This window comes from Lepidochelys kempii, chromosome 2 (genome assembly GCF_965140265.1).
Source record: "Lepidochelys kempii isolate rLepKem1 chromosome 2, rLepKem1.hap2, whole genome shotgun sequence".
Lineage (NCBI taxonomy): Eukaryota > Metazoa > Chordata > Testudines > Cheloniidae > Lepidochelys > Lepidochelys kempii.
This window is the reverse complement of record NC_133257.1, coordinates 36,651,444-36,671,857: the sequence shown is the minus strand read 5'-3', so window position 1 is coordinate 36,671,857 and position 20,414 is coordinate 36,651,444. Positions and strand designations below refer to the sequence as shown.

General features: G+C 38.9%; 1 protein-coding gene across 44 annotated transcripts in view; it reads left to right on the top strand.

Moving 5' to 3' along the window:
• RIMS2 (regulating synaptic membrane exocytosis 2) overlaps positions 1-20,414 on the top strand; it is a 748,357-nt gene that overhangs the window by 217,165 nt on the left and 510,778 nt on the right. For all 44 annotated transcript variants that reach the window (XM_073330341.1, XM_073330373.1, XM_073330345.1 and 41 more), the window contains one exon: positions 4,218-4,528. In XM_073330341.1, coding sequence (XP_073186442.1) covers positions 4,218-4,528 — 311 coding nt within the window. The remainder of the gene's footprint in view (positions 1-4,217; positions 4,529-20,414) is intronic.

Below are 20,414 nucleotides of genomic sequence, written 5' to 3'. Positions count from 1 at the left end.
GAATTTTGCATTTTTCTCCATTTAAGGTGGACACTGTACTAGTTTTTAAAATAATTCACACACAGAATCTTCCATGTTTGTATAGGCACACATTGTTTTCTTATATATATATATTTTTCCAGGTTGCTGTTAAACAATGGATAGAGGAGTTAAAATGCAAATGCAATTTGAAAATGGTCTTTAGATTATGATTTTGTCAGAGCATGAATCAGTCCTTCTCAGTTTTAAAACAAAATATAACCTTAGCATATTGTGTGTGCTACTGGAAATAAATATTTTTTATAACAGGAATGCTACTAGAGACTGAGGAATAAGATGTAGAAATCAACTCTGACCTCTAATAAATCAGAGCCTGAATATTTTTGTATACATTAATTAATTTGCCTACATATGTGACAGTGGCATTTTGTTAGTTCTTTAATGTTACTTTAAAAAAAACCGGTAACTACTTATCTCAACAATTTGAACAGCTAAATGTAAGAAGCAGTTTTCCTCATGAATAAATATGCAATGTATTTGAAAATAAGTGTGAGTTATAGCTGGTATTTCTGATATTAGCAAACAGGTAAAATGATGAAAAAATATGAAAAGCAAAGGGCTATATATTTTTCGCATGTTATATTTAAAAGTCACTCTAGCATAGAACACTTTAATATAGCTTTCTGTTTTCAATTTCATTTATTTTCATGTTTTGTAGGGTTGTTTTTTTAACATTTATAGTATAATTTCATTCAGATCTGATCCATTTTGCTGTGAAAGTCTATAAGAAATATAATGAATTATCTCTAGAGCCAATCTGATTTTTCTGAGAGTCAGTTGGATATTCTATGATTACTTCTCTGGTGTGTGATCAGAAACAAAGGAGCTGATCCAGTCTCAGTGGCAGTCTATGAGAAACAGATTCCAAACTTTAGAGTGGAAATGAAATGACAAACCAGGATACCACAGATTCCTATCCCTTTAAGATTGGATAGTGCCTTTAAAGAAAGGGACAGATGTTGGTCCAACTTCTATCATAAACATATCTGTTTCCTCAGTTATCTCGTGGCATTGGCAACTGTGCTGCCATGTGCTGAGCTAGCTTTTCAGCTACTCAGCCCAGCAGCGGCTGGTATTACTGCAGAAGTAGCTCATTAAATCACACAGGGCTATAAGGGAAGGAAATTGGTATATTTCTCTCTGACAGCTCGCTGTGGGTAACCCAGGAGCAAGTTCATGACTCCTGGTAGGGGAAACCTCCAGCCATCTTCTGTTGGAAGGACTGATCACTGTACCACATTGCTTTGTGGCAAAGGTGAAAATGCTAGGCATCCTGAAGTGCCTCTCTTCAAGGGAAAAATGTAGCTGGGGACTAAGGAGTTATACACTGAGTGGTTCAGCTTGTGCGGCTTGGTTTCAGTGAATCATTTAAAATCTCTAACAATACCAGAAAAATACTGTAAGAAGACTTTTAGGGATCTGATACTGCAGTGGGTTACTTGTTCAAAATTGCCACTGACTTCTGTGCCTGAGTAATGATTGCAGGATTGGGTCTTTAAGTATAGTGTCATATATGTGAAAAGTTTACCACTTCATTCAGTGGAAACTCTGCCTGTACAGAAGGCAGCTACAGACATTACATCTATTTCTGGTTGGAAAATGGTTTTCCCATCCCAGGAAAATTTTCAGTCCCCTCCTCCACTCCCCCCCCCCTTTCACATTGGAACAAAATGGAGAATTTCTAAGTTTTTCATGAAAAAACAGAGAGAGAACAAGAAAGATCCCATAATAACCAAATAGTGTACTCAACTGGGTTGTGTAAGACCTAGCTTCAAGCCTCTGCTCTTCCTTATTCTGTAACTATTTAGCTCTTCTAGGGCAGTGACTCTCAGTCTTTTCAGGCAATTGTACCCTTTTCAGGAGTCTGATTTCTCTAAAACCTACCTGCTTACAAAATCAGACATACAAATATAAGTGTCACAACAAGCTATTACTGAAAGATAGCTTGCTTTCTCATTTTATCATATAATTATACAACCACTGTTCTAGGGAGTCTCTTGCTTTCTAGCTCATTTTGACTAGAAATTCTATCTTGGACTTGAGAAACCTTCTGGACAAAAGTTTCATCAACATTTTCCCACAAAAAGTTGTGCTTTTGATGAATTGGAAGGTTTTTCTGATTTTTTTTTTAAATCCTTGAAAAATTCCTGACCAACTCTAATTACAAGTTTGTGGTCACCCATCACAAAACCTAATCCTGTTTCAGAAGGCAAAACGCTCTCCCTCCTTTGTTTCTAAAATTTCAACTTGGAGCTTTGGTCTATGCTCTGACTTATCTGTGGGATGCATAGCATTCCTGTCTTCAGGATATTTATATATAGAAGATAGTCAAGTGGTTCACTGATGTTCATTGTGAGGAGATCATGCTACCTCATACAGATACCTGAGGTATCTCTTTTTGACACTTTGATAAGCTTATTTAGGTTGTCATGTCAATAAAATCTCACTGAATTGAACTGAAATGAGTTCTCAAAGCTTGAATATTAATGATGAGGATATTGCCACAGTAAAAATGAAAAGGACACCCCCTCATAACATAAGAGAAACAGTCATCATCCTGGCGGTTTTCAAATGAGGAAGCCACTCAGTCCAGCTTTAGCAGGACCTCTCTCTTTTAAGTCGCCTTCCAAATGAAGCTTCCATAGAAATATTTTTGGTCAGAAATGATTAGGCAGCCTGGCCCAAGTTTTCAACTGGGTAACTCATTGGAGATTAAAAGAACCGTACAGTTTGTAGCTTCTTCTTACTGGATATTTTTTGGTGGTTTGAGCTGCTGTGTTAAGAGACAGGTACTTCATTTTCAGTGTGATGTCTTTCTCTGTACTGGAACTCTCTTCTTGACTAAGACATTGAGTGTTATACCTCCATAGCCTGATCATCTAGTTAGTTACATTTACTGAAAAACTGGTCAGGAGCATTAAGAAAGTTCTGGTTGAGTGTTTCGTAGTGCAAAATAAAAAAAATGAATGGCTGATCAAGCTTGGTTAGTGGGGATGATTAGCCATACCTACGGCTGGGTGTTGTTCTCCTGAAAAATATGTACATAAGATGTATAAAAATGTCAGCACACAGACCACAAAATAGTAGAAGGAAGTATACAAAAAGAGACAAGCTAAGACATGTGAAAAGAGGAAGGAATTAAAAGACTAGATTAGTGAATGAGTACTATATAAATTAATTGTTTCAAAACAAACTGAAACAGATGTATTGTTTTATTATAATGACTTTATAAAGTATTACTTTTGTTTTTACCCTTTGGACATGTTCTGGCATATAGTCGTATATATTTACTTTGTATTGTGGTAAGATTAGCTACATAATCAAGTTCCAAATTACCTAGTGCTGGAAATGACCTGCACTAATGTAATCAATTACAATCTCAAGACCCTGTAGATGAGCACATTTTATTATAATAAAAATAACTAAGTACAAAATATGTAATAGTTACATAATTGGGAAGTTGCAATAAATTTTTGAATAATCAGTTATTAACACAAAACAAGAGTTAAATAATCTCCCCACTTCATTGTTAAAATCATTCCCATAAATATTGAATTTTTACCTTTGTGTTTACTAAATCAATTTAATTTAATTGACAGCAGTTTAATTTAATTTACAGCAGTTTAAAAAATCAAGTCAGATGCCCCATTTAGCCCTGCAATTAAATATAGAGGTCCAGATACTAAGCTGGTGAAATCAGCATATCAAAGTTGAAGTCAGTAGAATTATGTTTATCTGCACCAGCTGAAGATCTGATACAAAGTTTCTAACCCTGATTTTTCTTTAATTTAATCCATTTTCTTATATTTTTTACCCCCTTGTATTGCTTCTGTCATGTTACCCTTATCTCTTAATAATAATCTTTTCCCTTCTATTTCTACATCTTGCAAATCCATCTACCATTTTTCCAATTACTGTAAATGCAAAAGCAAGAATGGAAGCAAAAATACTTTCTTGCATTATATTTTACTAAAGAAACTTTTCTTTCCACATTTGTCTAGACATATTTTATTATGCTTATTAATACCTTGTCTGTAACTTTATTTTAAAGAAGCGAAATATACTCTTGTTTGTACCTCCAGAACTAGCACCCCAACTGACACATGCTTAACTAAAACTTTTTTATCTTTGTATTATTTGACAAAACTAATTTGTTTTTCATTTAAATCTATGCACAGGTAATGTGGGTATGTAACTTGTGCCGAAAACAACAAGAAATCCTCACAAAATCAGGAGCCTGGTTCTACAACAGTGGATTAAATACGCCGCAGCAGCCTGATCAAGAACATATTAGAGGATTGCGGAACGAGGAAGCACCTCAGGAGAAAAAGGCAAAGCTGCAGGAGCAGTCCCAATACCAAGGACCCTCAGGTGACATATCCACACCAGCTTTGGACAAAAATAGATCTCAAGTGCTCACAAGACAAGACTCAATTAAAAATGGTTCAGGAGTGAAGCACCAGGTTGCAAGTGACACAACTTCAGACAGGTAAGGAACTATTTCATCTTTATACTCATAAGAGAGTTTGTTGAAGTTGACCTTATTCTACAAATCCTATATGAGACTTTTGCATCTTCTAATTATATGTATTTTAGGTTGTTTTTTTTAAACAGTTCTAATTGATAAGCAGCTGAGGAGCCTTTCATTGTGCTCAGAAAGTTGCAGACAGCATACTCTCTTCTTCATCCTCTCCTTCTCAAAAAAGGTATTAGCCAAAAAATGATGATGATATGATGTACCTGAAAATGTGATGCTGAAAGTGTACATTGTGCTTAGATCATTTGCCCCTTTCAAAACACTCTTTGTATACTCTTTATAAAATATGTAGTCTGCAATGTTGTGTGATCACTAACTTTCTGGCATAATTATTGTGATTACTGCCAGTACTTAAAAAATAAGACATGGCAAGGTGTGTTGTTGGAAGTTAGTAGTCGTTCAGACTGTCAGAATGTTACTTTGCATAATACCTGCTGTATTTTGAATGAAAGATTGTAATATCTTTGAGTGTTGATGTCAGTACTGCATTTTCCAACCTCAGGTTTAAACCTCAGTTCCCTTTGTCAATAATAATAAAAAAAATTCTTAACCCTGTCATCTTAGTGTCACCTATCACAGGCTGAAATTACAACTATTTTTTAAATTAATATAATTGTAACTTTCCTTCCACCTGTCTCACCAAATTCTAATTCATATTTCCTGCTCTGGTTGGAAAAAAGTTGAATGTAATTAACCAGACCTTTTTGCTTCACCTATTCTGCCTGCTGCCCTTTGCTCTGATTTCAGTTGACAGGTTCAGTGCGGAGTGGCTCCAAGTGCTTCTTAATTATATTCACTGTCTCTGAGCTGCACAGCACTGAAGTTGGCAGTTGAACTCATTGCTAAAGAGCAGCAGGCACAATGGGAGAAAAAAAGACTTATTCTACTTCTCATTTTTTCTTAATTATGCCTAGAAAATGGAATCATGCATCTCCTATAGTATTATAATGATAATGCCCCATCTCCTCAGCAGTATTTCAATTCTTGTATAAAGGCTAGATAGATTTTTAAAATGCTATTTTCTAAAACTCTAACTACAGATATAATATAAATATACACAGTTCAAAATAAAATAGATCAACAGGAAAAAATACTCTGTCCTTGAATTCCATCCATTCCCGTTAAGATCATCAATATCCAACTTGTTGATAAACTGTGTGGTCAATTGCTTGACTACACTTGGTTCATTCTGAAATATATTCAAGAGACCAAATAATCAATCAGTCATGTTTATTGCTAAAAGCCATTAATAATATAGTGTAGGAAAAAGGTTCAGTACTATACCAGTCTCCGGAAAGCTGTCTCACACAGGGCTGTTACATTCATCTTATACAGAAGATGTTCTCCAAAGTTACCCATTTCAGTTAGGAGTGTTTATGAAATCCAGCCCATCAGTTCCTCCTAATCTCTTAACTTTTATGTACCTTTCCTTATCTTGTTTTGGATACTAGCATTCCAGGTCCTGGTCCGTGAAGATACTGCTTTTACCAAGGTATAGAACAAATGTAGCTTGATTTTTGAGTTCCCTCTCTCTTATGCCAAATACTGAGCTATACAATTGCAGGGTATTGTGGGATGTAGCTTAGCATAAGTGAACAGAACTCTCAGAAAAACATAAGCCTATTCAGCTCTTATTACTGTCAGGCATTCACATAATGTGATATATACTAACCTAACGTATGTGTCTTGGGTAGCAAACAAACACTGGCTCCTTCAGACCCAGTCTCCTCTTTCAGTTTTATTTGTATATTGTACTTACTCATCCTATCGTCTCTTAACTAACATAAATACAATCTTGTGTAACAACCACACCTAAAATTGTATCTATGGTAAGTGCTGCACATCCTTGAGGTTTAGAGGAGCCTCTAGTACTGAGAAAATCTCTCTTAATTTTTCTATGGTTATAATACCCCGTCTTAATGTTCATTGAGCCAATCTTCCTTCCACTGAAGGAGAGCTTGAAATAAGATACCTCCTGATGCATGACCATCTCTTTCCTAAGCTGGCCATAGTGTCTATTAGAGAAGGATGCCAGACTCTCCCTACCTCAAGGTCTCTAAGAGGTGCTGCGCTAAAATTCAAGAACTGAGCTAAGTCTCAAACATGAATCATTATATGACAGTGTGTTGCATACCAGTGTGGTAGTCTTAACAGTAGCAATATTTTTAAAAGGAATTATAATTGTATTTAAACAAAATTTTAAAAGTGAAGGCTTTCATTTTATTACATTTACCCTTTTATTAAAATAGTACATAGTATTTTATTAATAATAAAATGTTTTCATGTTTAAATTATAAAGTATTTTGTAGTATTCTCTTAGGCTAATGGAGCAGTACCTATTAGTCTATAAGTATTATTTTTTCTTTTTGATTGCTGATCGTGCTCTAAGAACCTCTTTCCATCTTCTAATCCCTCCAGCTTTGATCAAAGTAGCATATCCAAAGCATCTGAAAGAGTGTGAGACTTTATTTTGTATCTTCTATTTAAAAATATAAATTAGAATCTCTAATAATGCAGATGAATCTCTTTAAGTGCAACTGAAGCATTAAAATGACCAGCCACTAGATAAGCATGTTGGATGTGATATCACCTTGATAGAATTTTATTATAAAAGCGCTCAATCAAGGGAGTGAGTTTTTTGTGACTCGTATGGGAGGCCATTTTTGTTCCTTTCACTTTTCTGCATAAGATAAATCCAAAAGAGAAAGATGACAGATCAAAATAACCCCACTGACAGTGAAGTAGCAATAGTGCAGCCAAAGTTTTGAGAAGGGGACTTATATCCAGAGCACAGTAAGTAGTCAGAAAGTGAATACGAATATAAAAAATAACATGATATAATAACATGTTTCCAGGCTTTTTCAGTGTCCCCAGGTTTATTAGTGTATTTACACCAGACTTAATTTTGGAAAATTAAAGCAGTAGAATAAAATAATTTATTCTCATGTGTGAGAGAGCTCATTCATTATCTCCAGGGCTGTGGTGTATTGTTGCTTTCTTGTGACCATGAATATATCCCCAGGACATAGTGTGCTGAACTATTTTCCAAATGCTGCATGAGATTTATAGGTCCCTTTCAAAATTTACCCAACAATATACATCCAAAAGGCTATATACATACCTGTATATTGTTTTAATTTTCTTAAAATATATTAATTTACTTACATTAGCATATATATAGTGTATAGTAATGATGTATTGCATGTAATTTTGCTGTAATTTTGAAGTCTCAAGTACTGATTTGAGTTTGTGTAGGTTATTTGGTTCATTATTTTTGCTTTATCTACAGTAAGTGGCTTGTACAGTATGGCTGAGGATATGAATTGTATACTGTCTGCTTTTTTCATAGCATATAAGAAAGAATAAGTATGTTTACAGATTAATATATTTTTCCAGTAAAATTTGAAAATTGGTATCTTTAATTTGTTTTGAGCTTTTGCTTACTGAGCACCCACAGCTTCCATTAACCTTAATTGCAGTAGTCAGCACTTAGCACTTTGGCATATCAGGCTCCAGATGTCTCAATTTGGGCAGCCAGAAAATGAGGAACACATAATTAGTGGGCACCTGAGAAAATATTGGTGTAAGTCACTTGCCCAGCATCATATGAGAAATCTGTAGCTGAGTTAAGAATAGAACTGAGCTGTTGTGGGTAGCATTCACCTCCTTAATCATGAAACCATACTTGCTGTCCCTGCATTATTCTCTAGCACTGCCCTATTTGTCCCTTTCTCCCACCTTTCCTCTCTTTGTCTGTCTCCTTTGATTGTAAGTTCTTTGGAGCAGGCACCATATCTTCTTGAATATCTGAGTATCATCTAACATGTTTTGGCTGCTACTGCAATAGTAATAATCTTGATTAGCATAATATTCAATATTAACAATATCTTGACTAGTATTCTGTTTCTGCTCCATGTACAGAACTCCCTTTTGATATCAGTGTGAACACTGTGGCTGTAGGAAGAGCAAAGTATTGGAGTGGAGATCCTGTTTTATTGACCTAAGAGCAGAAATTTGCCTTAAAACTCTTGAGATGGGTTTGAACTGCAAAATTTAGATCTGACCTTTCTCAAGGCTGTTTGAAAAAGAGGTTTCAGTTTGGGTCCATGTCTACTAAAAACAAAAGTCAAAATCTACTTAACAGAAAAGTGTACTTGTCACCACCAGATCAGTCTTCCATTACTGAATATGTTTCTAGTATATATATGGTAGTTATAATATGCCTTAAAGTATTTTTATATTGCTGTTTGTGAAATAAATCTATGGAGAAGTCAGAGCCAGAAGGTTTATGATTGGACCCAGCGTGACATTGATTTGGGTTAGTGACCTACCTATATATGAAGTGAGCTGTAGCTCACGAAAGCTTATGCTCAAATAAATTTGTTAGTCTCTAAGGTGCCACAAGAACTCCTTTTCTTTGTGCGAATACAGACTAACATGGCTGCTACTCTGAAACCTACTTATATCTGACATTGATAGAGGCTACACTGACATTGTTTGTATAATGCAGAGATTTTATCCTACAGACAGACAGGAAATATATAGTATTGTTGAAAGATTTAATCCGTTTTTGAACAAAGTATAGGTGTTGATGGGGACACAGTGCCAGGGCCTCTGAAAACTGGTGAGCAATGTGAATCCAAGAAAAGTAATCTAAAACATTTAATACAATCTAAACAGTAGATGCAGAAGGTCCATTTTGAGATCTGCTGTGCACAGATGGGTTATTTATGCTGCTGCGCATTGCAGTTCTTTGATTTGTACTATTCAATCTATTTTTTTCCTGGATCACTCAAAAGGGTCCTTTTTATTTTACTGTTATTAACAGCACCATACAGTCTGTCGTAGTCCTCAAAACCAACTCTGTTGCTGTTTTCTAATACATTACATTTCCATCCTCGCAACAACTGTGATGTTAATACTATCTGGATAGAAATATTATCTTTTCTGAAGCTACCTGTAATATTCCTTCATTAATCATTACGTAGAGGACTCTCAGTCTTCCCTCTCCTCATCCAAATCCAAGACAAATCAAGACAATACTCTGCAATTAAAGAGAAGGGAACGGGATCCTTATGATTGCTCCCAAACTCAAGCTGTTTGCACAGCACCACACTGTTTGTCTGGAGTGCAGCTGTGGAATAGTCATGTGGAGTGAATAACAGATGTTACCATGTTTGAATAATGCCATGAGCATGAAATAAGAAGTCATGCCTCCCCCTATGCCAATATAGAAAGTATGACACTCAGGGATGACATAAGAGGGACTCAGCTAAGCAGTAGGAATGGGTTATTCAATTCAGACAAATAAGAATTGGCTACATTCTTGTTCATCCATTGTTCATCCCATACAAACCCCAAACCCTTTCAGAGATTTGAATAAGTTTGGTTAACTTTTAAAAAAATTATTTTTCATACATGTGTACTTGTATTTGGCCAATATACTATAGCGAAGGCTATTCTCAGAGTATATCCTACCAGGTCCAATGCATGAAGTAGTGAAAATCTTGCAAGAAATCTTGTTTCCATGAAATTTCCAGTGCTGAGTTTAGTTTGCTTTTGCTGCATCTATTTAACAGTCTGCCATGTTACAGAGAGAGAGGGTACTTATTCTCTGGATGAAGTGGGGAGTTGTCAGCATCATGGTGAATTGGTTTGGAGCAAGACTAGTAGATTGGGCTCTCTGTCCCTTTTCAACCTAAAAGAAGGGAAACAAAATTAAATGAGTAAGCCAAAACTAAAAAAACTTCTTGAATGATCAAGTAGCATCATAACAGTAGTATCTGCTTTCCAGGCAGCAGACATAGCACAAAACCTGTACTCTTTCCCCTCCACATACAAAAAGATGCAGATGTATTCTCAGGGTATTCTCTCCTCCTTTTTGTTTTTCTGCAATAAAAATGGGTTGCTCAAATTGGCTTCCTTTATTAGGGGCCAAAGGACAAAAATCCGAAATTCTGGGCAAGAACTGCAAACAAGGCAGTGGAAGAACTATTTTTTGGGGTGAGGAGGTTGTGGCAGTTCACTTTCTGTGCAAATGTTTCTTGAATAGGAAGGGTGCCATGCAAGGAAAATCATCAAGGATTTCATGTGTATTCTGCAGCACCCTAATTCACTCCACTTCCTCATACAAGCCAGTGTAAGGGCATTTTTTGTTTTATAATTAATCGATTTTAGTAAGAGTGTTCCATAGAAAGATACCACTTACTGTCAGAATTAGGGAGTTTAAATTTGACACTATATGATGAGAAATGTAACCAGGTTACTTTTTTTGTTTTTTAGTTTCTGTTTTGTGTTTGTACAGCTCCTAACACAATAGGGTCCTGGTCCAGGACTAGGGTCCTAGGTGCTATTGTAATACAAATTAATAATAATAATTTGCCCAACAGATTACCTGTCTGCAGTCTCAGTTGTTCCTTCTTGGCTCCCCAGTGACTGCACATGCACCCATGTTGTTCTTGTGGGCTGGCACGCACACTAAATATAAGCACAAGCACTTCCTACCATGGGATAACAGGAGGTTCACCAACAGTCTGTCCCTTAAGGCTTAATCTTCTCTCTCACCTTGGAGCAGGGTTTCACAGCCCCCTCTGATCTTTGTAATTTGTCAACTTTCTGCTTGACTCAAACAGTCATTTTGGCCCTTTTGGACTCCAGCTGAGGGCTTCCTAGCTCTCCCAGACCAGAGGTTCTCAACCTTTTTTCTTTCTGAGACCCCCCCCTACATGCTATAAAAACTCCACCGTCCTCCTGTGCCACAAGAATGTTTTTTCTGCATATAAAAGCCACAGCCAGTGTTAAGGGGTAGCAAATATGTCAATTGCCCAAGACCCATGCCACAGGAGGCCCCATGAAACTAAGTTGCTCAGGCTTTGGCTTCAGTCCCAGTTGACTGGGCTTGGGCCCCTGGGCTTCAGCCCCATGTGGTGAGGCTTCTGCATTCTGCCTTGGGCCCTAGCAAGTCTGATGCCAGCCCTGCTTAGTGGCCCCCCCTTAAACCTGCTTGTGGTCCCCTAGGGGGTCCCGAACCCCTGATTGAGAACCCTGTCCTAGATCTTCTGTTTAGTCTACTACGGACAACCTCCTATCTCTCCACTTTCTGCTCTTTGCAGGTCTCTCCATACAGGTACATTTTATATCTTGCTTGCCACCTTCTTAGCTGCACTGCAGGAGAGCTGTACTACCTGCAGGTCGTCTTCCTGTTATATTCATAAGTTAGAATATACTTGTTAGAGTATTCTTGTAAATGTAAGGGGGTTGTGTAAAAACTACATGGAAAGCCAGGGCTGTATTTTCCTGTTCCCTCTTGCCTATATAGTATTGAGGTCAAAGTAACATAGCTCTGGTAAGCAGGGTGTAGTCAAAACAGTTTTGTTGCTCCTGAGTAGAGCAGGGTGATTTTTTTTCAGTGAATAATAAATTCACCAAAAATGCATTTTTTGGCACACTGAAAGTGTTTGCAAATTTGACGCTGATTTGCTGAATAGTTTTGGCTATTCTGTTTTCAGGACTGAGGCACCATCCACAGAAAAGAAGATGGTTGTGCAGCCACCCCTGTAAGCTTTAGTCATTGGATAAGAGAAAGAGAGAGTAAGTGATAATGACCGTAGCTTTGTGGTTAGGCCACACACTTGAGGGGAAGGGAAGACCCAAGTTCACGTCCCTGCTCCAATAACTGTTTAATTACTTATATAGAATGGAACAGCTTCAACAGGAGAGATTGAAAGAGCCACAAGAAAGAAAATGCCATAGCCCAGTACACACCTCTGCAATGGGGGAGACCAATGTTCAAATCCCTTGTCTACATCAGGCAGATGGGGGAATTGAAACTCAGTCTTCTACAGCTCAAGTGAGCGCCCTTACCTCTGGGCTACAGGTTATAAAGGGAAAGCATCGAAAACCATGTTTTATTTGAGTAGAAATGGACTTTTTTGATTTGCAAAAATTTTTCAGTATTTCTGTATTCACTGTAACTGCCAGTGAATCAAAAAGATCAATTATTCACCCATCTCTACAGCTGAGAGACTCAGCAGCCATGGAACTTGTCAAGTCTTCATGTGTGCTGGATTATGGTAAAAAGTAAAAAAAAAATTAAACAAAATTTAAAACAGCGCCCTGCCCTGCAAGTGTATTATGAACAGGCAGCCCATCTTGTAGGACGTTCTGCCTCTGAGCTGCTGTCACTTGACTAGGGACCTACCAAATTCAGGGTCCATTTTGATCAATTTCACAGCCAGAGGATTTTAAAATTGATCAATTTCATGTTTTCCGATGTTTACATTTGAAATGTCATGGTGCTGTAACCGTGGGGGTCCCAACCCAAAAGGGGACTGTGGGTGGGAGGGTCGCAAAGCTACTGGGGAGGTCACGGGATTGCACCCCTCACTTCTGTGCTGCCTTCAGAGCTGGGCTCTCAAGGCAGTGCAGCTGTGGAGCTTCCTGCAGCCAGGGGTACCCAGAGGTGGGTCTGATCTGCCGCCCAAGAGTGGCCGTGCAGGTGAAGAGGAAGTCCCAGCCCTCCCCAGCCCGGTGGACTAGCAGCTGGAGTTCGGTGAATGGTACAAGCCCCCAGTCATGCACCTCCCCCTTCTCTCCATTAGCTAGATTTCACAGGGGAGGTTTGATTTCATGGTCTGTGATGTGTTTTTCACGGTTGTGAATTTGGTAGGGCCCCAGAGATGATCCTTTGTCACCTCAAAAGGTATTCTAGAAAAAATTCTGTTTGAAGAGAATTTGTGCTTCTGTTTCTCTCAGGTGTCACCAAGAGAAGCAAAAGGAAACTGATGAGGACAGCACAATTCTCATAGTTATGCTGTTCCCGCTGGTGCCGTAGGGAAGTGCTGTGCTATATCTAGGATACAGGAACAATCCTCTGCTGCTTCATGAGCGCTCTGTGAATGGGATGATATGAAAATAGGAGGGAATAGAGATTGTCCCTTCCCCTGCCACTCTATTCCTCTCCACAGTCCAAGGAGCATATTGTTAATAATGCAGATGTTTTTCCATGAAAAAATCTCCAAAGAGATGGGTTCTGAGGAAGAAATGGAAAATTTCCTCCTTCTTTACTCACTGCAGGGGCTGAGGTGTGAAGTCGGTCAGCTGAGATCTGTTTGATTGCTCTCTGTTACCTATCTAGGTAACAGGTGCTCCTATCTAGGTGCTCCAGCAGAGAGCAGAGTAGCTGAGTCATGGAGAGGGGAAGTGGAGACCGATAAGAACTCCTACTAGCTCTCCATAGTCCAACATTTGTTTCCTTCCATACAAGTGGCCTGAGGCTTTAACAGGATATGTGTTTAAAACATCTAACACTGGATTGATAAACCTTGGGAATTTCTAGCCAAAATGGGATATTTGGTCAGTATAGACATGTGCTTCCTATACATTTTTTTCCATAACACCAGCACAGGCAGCAGAGTGAAACTGATACTTCTCACCTTCATTCAGTGCTTCTGAAGGAGCAGCAGTAATGTGCAGGCAATTAGTTACAGTCTTTTGGGATTGCAACTGGGGTTGTCAGGGAGGGAGTAAAGAAACAGAAAAGTGAGGAGGGAGGAAAAGAGGCCAGAAATAAGGTGGGAGGGAAAGGGTGCAAGAGGAGGCTGAGAGACAGCAGGGAGCAGCATGAATTAAATTGATGAGAATGGCACTGTCCTTATCTGTTTTGTATTGTGTCACTCTCAAGTGACCTTCCTCTAGCCACTAAATGATGAGCAATGATAGATTCTAAGAGAACACCATTGGTAGATGCGAGATGGCTTCTCAGTCTCATGAAAAACCTTAGTCAGAAGCAGACGTAAGAACAACTCCATGAGTGATTTGAATTTAAAGACAAATATAGATATTTCTTCTCCTAAATGGAATTTTTGGACTCTGATTCATAGTGGTCACAATGTGCTGTGTCAGTCTGCTTTTGTGGCTGAAAGTCAGCTGACCTACCTTTCTTGTGTGCCCATAACTTTTAATATATCCAATATGCTTAGGGGTGACTCTTCTAGGACTTGGCAAACCAGTTCAGGAAAAACAACTGATTAAACTGTAAACTGATACAAACCTTTAAAGAGGTTTTCTGTCTACATTTTAAATGCAGTATTGTTTGATCATGTAGGGTATGTCTACCCTGCACACTAAATCCGGGTCTGTGGGACTTGGGCTTGTGGACTTGGTGTTTCCAAGCCCCTGCTTGAGTGTCCACACTGCATTGTAAACTTGGGTTTGTAATTGCTGGACTTGGGTCTCACAACTGTGCTAATGTGTCCATACTGCATTATGCAGACCTTCTGACTCGGATCTGTAGTTTGACCTGCATCCACATTGCAAAATGACAGGACTGGACTTGGGCTCTGACCCACCCCTCTACCAGGGTCGTAAGACCTAGATACTAAGTACTTGCTGACCTGAGTCATATTGATTTATGTGTGGATATAAATTGGGCTCGGGTTCAAACCTGACTCAGATCCCAGGCTTCATGTGCAGTGTAAACATACCCTTTGAGTGCTCTGATAAGCACATTCTGTTACTTAAACAAAACAAAAATATAACCCCCCCCAAAATAAAACAGCAAAACCCAACAACCCCACCCCCCCAACCTCCACCCAAAATCCTCTGGCTGTGAAATTGATCAAAATGGACCCTGAATTTGGTAGGGCCCTAGTCAAGTGACAGCAGCTCAGAGGCAGAATGTCCTACAAGATGGGCTGCCTGTTCATAATACACTTTTTCCATTTCTGGGTGTCAGCAGGTATGTCAGACTCTGCTGAGCTAACTGCTGTTTTAAAATCTTGTTCCCTGCGATTTCTCTAGAGGCAGATAGATACAATACATTTTAGCTCACCTTTGACCTAGGAAAAATACAAAGAATGCAAGATTTGAAGACTGCAGACTCCCATAGCCCAACAGTCACTATGCGGTCTAATGAACTTAAACAGTGGTCATATTGGCAGAGAAAGAGAGAGGGAGATAAGGGGAGAGAAAAGGGAATGTGGAAGAAGAAAGGGACCATGGGAGCAACAGAATAGAGAATGACAGTAAATAGGTTTATGGTGAAAGGGAGAGTGTGTGTGTATGGGGGAGGGTTAAGAGTCAGAATGCAAAACGTATTTTGAAGAACTGATCAGGGTCCTGGATCAGGTCAAGGAACTTGGGTGAAGGATCTGGCTGATCTGAAAGAAGAAAGGGAAAAATAAGAGTAATTATAAAGAAGGCTGGAGGAGGAAGCTCTAGAATAATAATTAGCACCCTAATTTGGGGCAATCTGAACCTTAATTTTCACATGTCAGTAGTATAATATTTGCAGACTATTTTTGCCTGTTCTCAAAAAGGATCTAATCAGCCACAAGTATTAATGAGTTCAATGTTTTTCCTTCTTTCACTGTTCAGGTATTCTATTTTAGGCACATACTGTATATATGAACAGATGTTAGCAAGTGTAAGCAAATGTGCTGCCAATTCTTCAGTGTTGGCAGAGAGGAAGGACTTCCTGCTGATGAGATGCCATTTTCAATATTACGCAGGCTGCTCATGCAAAGTCATTGTTGCCTGGCACTTATGCCTTTAAGCAAGACCTCATTATGATTAAGCAGGCAAAGGTCCATCATAACAGATGGACATGAACACTGGGAGCCCAGAGTGCATGTATATGCAAGGAATATGGTCTTGTGGGAAGAATCTCCACATGAGCATGCTGAAATGGTTATTTGTTCTCAGAACTAGTTGACTATAAGGGGGATATGCCATTGCTAGTTCAGTTTTGATCTGTATTGACCTGAACAACCAACCAAACAAAAACCCATCTCCTCCTCCCCCCAAAATAATCCTAATTTATAAATAGCTCCAGTGGAAAAAAAAGTCAGTGGGACCAAAAGAGGAATTCCAATGTAGTTCTGTTTCTAGTTTGTCACTAGTCGGAATTGTCTTTGAGTGGGCCAAAACAAATGTCTTCACCTATGTGACTTCAAATTCAAAATTGACAAGGTCAGAAATATGTTCCATAGGTGTAAGGAATGTGTAACACCAAGTCTAAGTAAAGCTATTGATATGAAAAGCAATCCAGTAAGAAAGAGCATCTGCTGCAGAAAAATCAGGAACAGTAGTTAAGGTTAAAAAATACAGATGAACTAAAATGTACCTTTACAGGATAATTAGTTGTGTGAAAAGAAACCCTGCAAAATCAAGATGCCAAAACGTAAACTACATGAAAATACAAACTGTCAAATGCAAGCTGCTGAGTTTTTTACAGTGAATTAATGAAGATTTTGGAGTAATATTATTCTGAGGGTGGCTTCCAAGCAGTAGTTGAGTAAGGGAGTATTAAAATTTCATAAGTATTTATGCTGCAATAAACCACCCTTCTATTATTTATTATGTACTATCGGTGTGCTTAGTGCTATACAAACATTTGTATACACAAATACATACAACATGACATTGCATTACTATTTGTTTTTATGCCTTTGAGTTTACATAAAGTAATTTGGAATGGCAGGCAATGAGGTGATTCTCCAAATACTCTGGACAGTTATTATAGTATAAGACTTAAGGACGTTCACTAAATATTATTATTTCAATTTATTTTACCTTAAACCATGAAATCCTAACATGAGTTGATCAGTTAAATTTCTTTTTTAAAAAAATGAAATCTGTTTACCTACCAAAATTATCCATATTTTCATATTTTCACCTAAACATTTGGGCCAAAATATTGAAATGAGGCCTCTGATTTTGGTTACCTGACATGAGAGATCTTTGCCCTTAATTTCCAACTGAACCGAAGCCCTCATTTACTTCATTTGGAGTTGTGGTTCTAAGCACATTTGACAATGAAGACCAAGGGGTCTCAAGTTGAGAGGCACACAAACTCAGAGGCTACATTTTAACATTTTTGCCTTAACTTTTCTTGAAGCAGCAGTGAAATATTTTCAGTTTTTTGGTTCAGATGACTATAGAAATATTATTCAAGTATCTAACTGACAATGCATCATGCACATTTCCTCATATTTATAGTTCATGACATTGGCAATTATGAGCGCTATCATGTAAAGAAACTGGTACTCAAATACAGTTTTTGCAATCTGTAGATCTGTTACTTTGCATATGTAAGAATGTGTTCTTGTTATGGACATTGTTGACCGTAATAGTAAATAAGAAATCATTTGTCAGGTAAACAGAAAAATGTATTCTAAATGCTGAATTTTCATGAAATTAGCACAAGTATTTAGGCAATTTGTATAGGTAAGTTTGAAATTAAGTCTTAGGGCTGAATTCTGTCCTTGGATGAGGGTACAGAGTTCCCATTAACAATAAAATGCCTATTTGATATCACTTTTCATCAGTAGATTTCAAAGAGCTTCACAATCTTTAATATATTTATCCTCACAACAGGTGGGGAAGCATTATTGTCCTCATTTTAAAGATGGGGGACTGAGGTACAGAGAGGCTAAATAACTGGTTACACAGGAAGTCTAAGGTGCAGAGCAGGAGGTGAACCCAGATCTTCCACATCCTAGGCCCATGCTGAGCCACTGGACAATCCTTCCCCTCCCATTGATTTAAGTACTAGAACAGGAGGAAAAAATGCACAGTATCAGAGGAACACTACCAATGGTCTCAGCATCTAGTTTAAGACTGAATTTGGTGCGACTTTCATACCTGTTTCTGAGGTTTAAATTTGGCCCTGTCTCCCTGCTTCTATTCCATCAATTTACATCCCCGGCTATCTACCTTGCTGCTTTATCCCTACAATTAGCTCAAAAGGAATCCCCTTTTAAGAATTCTGAAATAAAATCTATATCTATATGCAGATTGCTGTTTCAGTACTTCTCTGTCTGCATCTCAACTCTAGGGTGCCATATGTCTCTAGAGATAATGATGTTAGAACAGCTCTAATAGAATCTCAACCCCACTTTTAGAAATATATAATAGTTTGGATCTGTTTCCCTATTATCCTTATGGCTACTCCCACAGTTTTTTAATGCTGTCAATGTTCTTCTTCCCTCATGCAAGCTGGGTTTATTAGCTCTCTGAAGTTGGGAGTGGAATGAAAGTTAAGTTCAGTTCTGGTCTTGGCTACAGGAAGCAGCTGCAACATGAAAGAAGGAGGAAGACAGAGAAAATCCAGTATTTAGAGGCAGTCGGAGAAACAGTAGCTGGATATTAGTGAAAAAAAGAAAAATCTTTCACCATGTCATGGCAACACACAGAGAGAAAATTTTAAAAAACTTACCAGACACCTACTAGTCAATGAACTAAATCTATTAGCAAGAGGTAGATATGAAAGATGATGAAGGAGATGGGGTCTATCTGCGAGCCCTAGGTGCAGAGCCCTTGTGAGAAATCCAGCCACCCTTGCTGCTGGTGAGGAATTGTCATTTCTACTAACAATCCTGTCCTTTGACCTTGCTCTTCGAGAATCTCTGAGAGAAGAGAGATTCAAGCCCTAATGGCTGACCCTCTTAATATGGTCTTCTATCCTGACAACGAGTCTCTAAGAACTCATCCATAGTTTCTACATGAGGTGGTCACAGAATTCCATCTGAATCAACAAAATCACCTGTGCATTTTCTTTCTCAAGGGGCATGCTTCCAAGATAGAAGTAACTGTCCACATCAGACATTCTCTATCATTCCGTCTTCAAATAGAGAGCAGTTCATGACTTCATCAAGACTCTTTGTTGCTGTAATGGAAAGACTGAAAGACAAGGCAATCTCAGTTCAGAGACTATCAAAATAGATTTCTGGCAGTGTAAGAACTTTCTGAGTTAGCCAAACTAGAACCACCTACTATTCTCAGGGCCAGCTCTACCAGAGCTCAAGCAGCTTCAGTGGTGTCATTGAAGAATGAGTCTGTCTCAGAAATTTGTGTGCCAGCCATCTGGGAAGGTATATTCATACACTTACCAAGCATTACTCTGTTATTGAAGTCTCAAGGTCCAAGGCTGTGCTGCAATCCTTAGGGTATGTCTACACTATGAAATTAGGTCGATTTTATAGAAGTCGATTTTTCAGAAGCAGTTTTATACAGTCGATTGCGTGCGTCCCCACTAAGTGCATTAAGTCGGCAGAGTGCATCCACAGCACTGTGGCTAGCGTAGACTTTCGGAGCGGTGTACTGTGGGTAGCTATCCCACAGTTCCCGCAGTCTCCATTGCCCATTGGAATTCTGGGTTGAGCTCCCAATGCCTGATGGGGCAAAAACATTGTCACGGGTGGTTTTGGGTACATGTCAGTCGCTCCTCCCTCTCTCCCTCCCTCCATGAAAGCAATGGCAGACAATCGTTTTGCGACTTTTTTCCTGGGTTAATCGCACAGACACCATAGCACTGCAAGTGGGAGCCCACTCAGCTCACCGTCACCACTGCTGTTGTGGGCAAGTCTACTGTGAGGGCTGCTGTGATCCAAGTAGCCAATGCAATCATTGACATTCTGTTATCAAGGGTAGTGACTCTGAGAAATGTGCAGGCCTTTTTAGATTTTAGGTGCATCATATTCCTGTCCTTTGTCCCTAGTGAAGAAGTCTTGCAGGCGCACATTCCACATGAAACAGCTCCAGGGCTCCTGCTCTTTTGCCTTGGCCACACAGCAGCAGCTCCCGGGTGTCTTCGCATCAATGGTGAACGGCTCCACTGCTTCCACTGCAACTATGCAGCAGATGGTGCAGTAGGACTGCTAGCTGTCCTCATCAATGGTGTTTTGCTCACTCCACCGCTTCCGCTGCAACTCTGCTATCCTGATCTCCTGCGAGCTGGAGGCTTCTGCCTCAGGCTGCTCTCCCATGCAGTTTCACCTACCCCAGCCTACCCCTTGCTCCCATGGCTCATGATCCCTGGACAGTAGTAAGGAGCAGT